The sequence below is a fragment of the Camelina sativa genome, unplaced genomic scaffold, assembly GCF_000633955.1.
Source record: "Camelina sativa cultivar DH55 unplaced genomic scaffold, Cs unpScaffold01102, whole genome shotgun sequence".
In the NCBI taxonomy this organism is placed as follows: Eukaryota; Viridiplantae; Streptophyta; class Magnoliopsida; order Brassicales; family Brassicaceae; genus Camelina; species Camelina sativa.
The window spans coordinates 1-7,611 of NW_010922224.1; the positions used below are offsets into that span (position 1 = coordinate 1).

The 7,611-nt window shown below is 38.1% G+C and overlaps 1 protein-coding gene and 1 pseudogene across 1 annotated transcript; both read left to right on the forward strand.

Annotated features, from left to right (window-relative positions):
• Nucleotides 1-719: 719 nt before the first annotated feature.
• LOC109125171 (putative clathrin assembly protein At2g01600) lies at nt 720-2,510 on the forward strand. The gene is made up of 9 exons (XM_019242809.1): nt 720-723; nt 785-888; nt 981-1,061; nt 1,167-1,343; nt 1,443-1,521; nt 1,620-1,735; nt 1,974-2,061; nt 2,191-2,255; nt 2,379-2,510. The coding sequence occupies exons 1-9, from the start codon at nt 720-722 to the stop codon at nt 2,508-2,510; spliced, it is 846 nt and encodes a 281-aa protein (XP_019098354.1).
• Nucleotides 2,511-2,568: 58 nt separating this feature from the next.
• On the forward strand, nt 2,569-4,646 carry LOC104774028 (annotated as a pseudogene).
• Nucleotides 4,647-7,611: the final 2,965 nt, after the last annotated feature.

Sequence of the window (7,611 nt, forward strand, 5' to 3'; positions counted from 1 at the left end):
TTTAAAATATGATACTGAGGCTGAACGTCTTCCTAAATCTACCTCAGGGTAGGATAAGGTATCAATCTTTCGTTTACTCTCTCTTTTTTATCATTTGTGTTCCTACCTCTTTTTTCTTTTCTGATGGTTTCGGTTTTGCATATTGCGCGATGGCCAGGGGTACAGTAGAACCAGGGATTTAGATGGTGAAGAACTCTTGGAACAGTTGCCAGCTTTGCAGCAGCTTCTATATCGTCTCATCGGTTGCAGGGTACTGTTTCTGATCTTATTTGTTTCTGTTGTTGATATTATGTTGCGGCACTTGATGATCAGTGGACTGTCTTGTCCCTTTGTTTCTTTTTTTTTTTCAGCCAGAAGGCGCTGCTACCCACAATCATGTTATACAATATGCACTTGCTCTGGTACGTAACAATGTCTTGCTCTGCAAAAGCTTTCTGTTCCATATGGAAAAATAACGCTTGAAAATTTCTAAACTTTTTATTTTATCGTATGATAGGTGTTGAAAAAGAGTTTTAAAGTCTATTGTGCTATCAATGATGGAATCATCAATCTCATTGACAAGGTAGGTCTAGTTTGTCTACCATCATAGTTATTACGTCTCTCTATCTGCCTTCCTTTTTCCCCTGCTTACTTTGTATGTATATATGTATTACAGTTCTTTGAAATGCCAAAACATGAAGCCATCAATTCCCTTGATATATACAAGCGTGCGGGTCAGCATGTGTGTTGTTGGACTGTTTTGTTGGTATATATTTTCACTTGTCACACTTTTTTGTATGACAAGGGATATATGTTTTTTTTTTTCAGGCACGAAGCCTTTCTGATTTCTATGAAGCCTGCAAAGGATTGGAACTTGCGAGGAATTTTCAGTTTCCTGTTCTAAGAGAGGTACTACCGAATGAGATAACTTCTGATAAAGTTAGTTGACAGCCATTGCTTGTTTCTATTACTTAATACATTATTTTATGTTATTTTCTCAGCCTCCACAATCTTTTCTGACAACAATGGAGGAGTATATTAAAGAAGCACCACGGGTTGTTGATGTCCCAGCCGAACCACTGGTATGTATGCGTATTTCTCATATTAGTGATTCAATATTTTTGGTCTTTTTGCCTTTTTTTCTTTCTTTCTGTGTCTTATGTGCTAATGGAGTTTTCTACATTCAGCTTCTAACGTATAGGCCGGATGATGGACTGACTGCCGAAGATACTGAACCGTCACATGAAGAACGTGAAATGTTACCTTTAGATGATGTGGTTGTTGTATCTGAAGAGACAGAACCTTCTCCCCCGCCTCCTCCTTCAGCCAGCACTCAGAACTTCATTGATACTGATGATCTACTGGTGAAATTTCTATCATGATGGCTTTATAATTTTAGTTTCAATTCTGTTTCTTACTGCGATTCTTATTCTCAACTTCTCTTTGTTCAACTTTTACCATAGGGTCTGAACAGTGCTGCTCCTGATGCATCTGTGATCGAAGACCAAAATGCACTTGCGTTAGCCATTATTTCAACTGATGGTGAGCTTTCTTGTTAGACCATCTGCCAGTCTGGAGAGGGTGTAACTGTCTTTTTTTTCTTTCTTTCGCTAACTCATTTCTGTTCTCTCTATTTTCAGCTAATCCTTCAACGCCTTGTTTTGGTCAAGCAATTGATTACGATCCTACAGGATGGGAGCTTGCCTTGGTGACAGCACCCAGCAGTGATATCTTTGCAGCCACCGAGAGGAAATTGGTAAGCATTATTCCCTTTTGTTATTCATAATGCCATATGCTAAAACAGTAGATCACAAAAATGAACACCAGTTAGTAGTTGGTAGCTCAGTTTATAAATCTTTAGACTAGGAATCTTGTTACAAGCAAATTAGTAATGAAAGAGTCATCACATGCATTTTATTATTAAAATTGTAACCTTGCTTCTGCGAGATGATTGAGATCTGTAACGCCGCCACTTGTTTTTTTTCTTTGAACAGTTGAAGGATGTTTCGATTTTACTGCGCCGGGAACATGCTTCAACAGTTCGCTTCTCTAACACTAATCGAGCTCCTCTGAACAGAGAAGGTAACTTTTGATCCTCCTGATGTAGAAATTTTTCGTATTGCTCTTTTGTATGGTTCTTTGGTTAGTATCTGTGAGACTCTCTGCTTGTTGCTTCAGCTTTTTTTCTTTTTTTTTTGTTATGGTCTTCAGATACCGTTAATGCCCTTCTTGGCTTTTCTCCACTGGAGAGGATTTCCAAATGTATCACCAGCACTGTAAGTTTGTTGCTCTTCTATGTAGCTGTGTTGCAGTGTCTCTTCTCATTGAATCATGTTTACTAGTTAGCAGAAACCTTACGAGTTTTATGTGGCCTTGATGTCGTTATTTTCATTGTGTAGGTACCAGTGTCCAGTTTTTCAACTGCGACAACTAATCTAAGCAGTGCAATGGGAAGGCCAATGTTTGGAAAAGATTTTTCATGGTTCAGTCTCATTCTCTTACTATGTGGCCTTAGCTGCCTGCTTGTATAGATTCTTTTTATTCCTAACTATAAGCTTACAATTTTCTGCATACTAGTTCAACGCAATCAGCTAGAGGATTTTCATCGGGTTCAGGTAGTCAGCTTTTTCTCCCAGACCTTTAAATTTGTTTTATGAGCTTTTCTTCACTTTACTATTGTAGTTTCCACCTTGCTCTTACATACACAGTCAGCTTGTATATACTAATTCTGTATCTTGGAAACGGTTTAAGGGCTTTATTGCAAAATCCCTGCTAAGACAGTTGCATTGCTTAAACAATTGTGTAATTGAGAATTCTAAATGGTATGAGCTTTACATTGGTTCAATTTACCTAGAATTTCTGAAAACGTGTTTCAGATCTGCCTCCTCATCAAGAGATCGGGATGCCTTCTCTCTCGCCAACAATGACTGAGGTATGGACCTTTGTTTACCTCTTGATCAAAACTTACTTTCGTTTATCTTTACGTTCTAATAAGCTGTTTTCCTAATTTCCGGGGTAACATTGCCAGGTGGCTGAAAAAAGAAGGTGATAAAGTTGCTCCTGGGGAAGTACTCTGTGAAGTTGAAACTGTAATGTCGATCTTGATTGATTCTCCTCTCCGTATTTTTATGTTCATGTTTTGGAAATAATTCTAACTAGGTTATCTTCTGTAGGACAAAGCAACCGTCGAAATGGAATGCATGGAAGAGGGCTATCTCGCCAAGATTGTAAAGGAGGAGGGTTCAAAAGAAATTCAAGTCGGCGAGGTATGAAAATTGTCTGGTTTCTGTAGAGTTATGTATTACCATGGTTTCTCATGGGACTCGGGGTATTTGTTTTAGGATCCACAGTTCATTTGTGGAAATGTTTAATGGAATTATTTGGATCATGTCAAATTTCTTTTGCCTTCAAGTAGGTGATTGCTATTACAGTTGAAGATGAAGAGGACATTGGAAAGTAAAAAGATTACACCCCATCATCTACTGCTGATGCCGCTCCTACTAAAGCAGAACCAACTCCTACCCCACCAAAGGAAGAGAAGGTTGAACAGCCATCAACGCCTCCTGAACCGAAGGCTTCCAAGCCTAGCGCACCTCCCACAGGAGATCGTGTTTTTGCTAGTCCTCTTGCAAGAAAGTTGGCTGAAGATAATAATGTCAGTATCACATTGTTCTAGGAATTCTTTTTTTTACCTAATCTTCATGCTTATACTTTCTTCTCGTTTACTTAAAAAAAAAATCAGGTGCCTCTTTCAAACATTAAGGGCACAGGTCCTGAAGGACGCATAGTGAAGGCAGATATCGATGAATACTTAGGTATCAGTCACTCCTTGAATCTTCGTTTCCTTTCTTTCTCTTTCAGACCTTTCTTGCCTCTGTTTACAGTATATCACTCATCTTTGTGTCCTACTACATCTTCCAATGGTGCAGCTTCAGGTGGTAAAGGAGCTACTGCGAAGCCATCTAAATCTACTGATTCTAAGGCCCCAGCTTTGGACTATGTTGACATCCCTCATTCTCAGATACGAAAGGTAAAACCTATATAACCCTTGCAGCCTTGTTACGCCAGTTTCAAAAGGTTCAAGGATTCTGAAACCTCTTTAACTTTATAATTTTGACAGGTCACAGCCTCACGTTTGGCATTCTCAAAGCAAACTATCCCTCACTATTATTTGACCGTAGATACATGTGTTGACAAACTTATGGGGTAAGTATAAAGTTTTGAATGATATATTTTGAGTCGCTGTCAATTGGTAAGCTAGACAAACCGAGTTTTGTATATGCAGTTTGAGGAGTCAGCTTAATTCTTTCCAAGAGGCTTCTGGTGGGAAACGGATATCTGTCAATGATCTTGTTGTTAAGGTACATCTTGCTTGTGTATACTTTACATGTGTATACTTTACATGCAAGCCAACAGATCTTCTAATAAACCATACCGTCATCATGCTTTTTAGGCTGCTGCATTAGCTCTCAGGAAAGTTCCTCAGTGCAATAGTTCATGGACTGATGATTACATCCGCCAGTAAGTACATCGACAACCTTTTGAATATGAATGGGTTAGCAAACAGCTTAACCTTTCTCTACAGGTTTAAAAATGTGAACATCAACGTCGCAGTGCAGACAGAAAACGGGCTATATGTCCCTGTTGTGAAGGTGTGTGCAATATAGTGTGGAACCCGTCGCTGTAGCACGAACTTCATATTGCTGAATTATATCAAATTCTTGATTCCAGGATGCAGACAAGAAGGGACGGTCTGTCCACAATTGGAGAAGAAGTTCGGTAATTGGCTCAAAAAGCAAGTGAGAACAGCTTAAAGCCAGAAGATTATGAGGTGAGAGAATTTTATTAGCTTAACTCACCAGTCATATCTTTCAATGAACATGCTAATAATCTCGTTTTCTCAGGGAGGAACATTTACGGTTTCTAACTTGGGAGGATCGTTTGGCATCAAGCAATTCTGTGCAGTCGTTAATCCACCACAAGCCGCAATTCTAGCAATTGGATTCGGTATGCTCTTCTCTCTCTCACACTGTAGAACAGAGTTTTTGTGACTGAAACTAGGGACAAATCAAAAGAAATCTCAGTTTTTATGACTGAGACTAGAGACAAATCACAAAGAAATCTCAGTCTCCCTGACTGAGACTAGGGACAAATCACAAAGAAATCTCAGTCTTTGTGACTAAGACAAGGGACAAATCACATAGAAATCTCAGTCTTCTGACTCAGACTAGGGACAAATCACATAGAAATCTCTGTCTTTGACTGAGACTAGGGACAAATCACATAGATTTCTTAGTCTTTGTGACTGAGAGTAGGGACAAATCACATAGAAATCTCAGTCTTTGTGACTGAGACTAGGAACAAATCACATAGAAATCTCAATCTTTGTGACTGAGACTAAGGACAAAAATCACAAAGAAATCTCAGTCTTTGTGACTGTGTTTAGGGACAAATCACAATGAAATCTCAATCTTTGTGACTGAGACTAAGGACAAAAATCACAAAGAAATCTCAGTCTTTGTGACTGAGACTAGGAACAAATCACATAGAAATCTCAATCTTTGTGACTGAGACTAGGGACAAAAATCACAAAGAAATCTCAGTCTTTGTGACTGAGACTAGGAACAAATCACATAGAAATCTCAATCTTTGTGACTGAGACTAGGGACAAAAATCACAAAGAAATCTCAGTCTTTGTGACTGAGACTAAGGACAAATCATATAGAAATATCTTTGTGACTGATACTAGGGACAAATCACATAGAAATCTCAGTCTTTATGACTGAGAGTAGGGACAAATCACATAGAAATCTCAGTCTTTGTGACTGAGAGTAGGGACAAATCACATAGAAATCTCAGTCTTTGTGACTGAGACTAGGGACAAATCATATAGAAATCTCAGTCTTTGTGACTGAGATTAGAGTCAAGTCACATAGAAATCTCAGTCTTTGTGACTGAGACGAGGGACAAATCACATAGAAATCTCAATCTTTGTGACTGAGACTAGGGACAAATCAAAAAGAAATTTCAGTTTTTGTGACTGAGAGTAGGGACAAATCACGTAGAAATCTCATTCTTTGTGACTGAGACTAGGGACAATTCACAAAGAAATCTCAGTCTTTGTTACTGAGACTAGGAACAAATCACATAGAAATCTCAGTCTTTGTGACTGAGAGTAGGGACAAATCATATAGAAATCTCAGTCTTTGTGACTGAGACTAGGGACAAATCACATAAAAATCTCTTTATGATTGATACTAGGGACAAATCACATAAATTTCTCAGTCTTTGTGACTGAGACTAGGGACAAATCACATAGAAATCTCAGTCTTTGTGATTGAGACTAGAGACAAATCACAAAAAAATCTCAGTCTTTGTGACTGAGACTAGGGACAAATCATATAGAAATCTCAGTCTTTGTGACTGAGATTAGAGTCAAGTCACATAGAAATCTCAGTCTTTGTGACTGAGACGAGGGACAAATCACATAGAAATCTCAATCTTTGTGACTGAGACTAGGGACAAATCAAAAAGAAATTTCAGTTTTTGTGACTGAGAGTAGGGACAAATCACGTAGAAATCTCATTCTTTGTGACTGAGACTAGGGACAATTCACAAAGAAATCTTAGTCTTTGTTACTGAGACTAGGAACAAATCACATAGAAATCTCAGTCTTTGTGACTGAGACTAGGGACAAATCATATAGAAATCTCAGTCTTTGTGACTGAGACTAGGGACAAATCACATAAAAATCTCTTTATGATTGATACTAGGGACAAATCACATAAATTTCTCAGTCTTTGTGACTGAGACTAGGGACAAATCACATAGAAATCTCAGTCTTTGTGATTGAGACTAGAGACAAATCACAAAAAAATCTCAGTCTTTGTGACTGAGACTAGGGACAAATCATATAGAAATCTAAGTCTTTGTGACTGAGATTAGAGTCAAGTCACATAGAAATCTCAGTCTTTGTGACTGAGATTAGGGACAAATCATATAGAAATCTCAGTCTTTATGATTGATACTAGGGACAAATCACATAAATTTCTCAGTCTTTGTGACTGAGACTAGGAACAAATCACATAGAAATCTCAGTCTTTGTGATTAAGACTAGAGACAAATCACAAAAAAAATCTCAGTCTTTGTGATTGAGACTAGGGACAAATCATATAGAAATCTCAGTCTTTGTGACTGAGATTAGGGTCAAATCATATAGAAATCTTAGTCTTTGTGACTGAGACCAGGCACAAATCACATAGAAGTCTTAGTTTTTGTGACTGAGACTAGGGACAAATCACATCGAAATCTCAGTCTTTGTGACTGAGAGTAGGGACAGATCACAAAGAAATCTCAGTCTTTGTAACTGAGAGTAGGGACAAATCACAAAGAAATCTCAGTTTTTGTGACAGAGGTTAGGGACAAATCACAATGAAATCTCAGTCTTTGTGACTGAGACTAGGGACAAATCACAAAGAAATCTCAGTATTTGTGACTGAGAGTAGGGATAAATCACAAAGAAACTCAGTTTTTGGAACTGAGACTANAAAATCACAATGAAATCTCAGTCTTTGTGACTGAGTTTAGGACAAATCACAATGAAATCTCAGTCTTTGTGACTGAGTTTAGGGA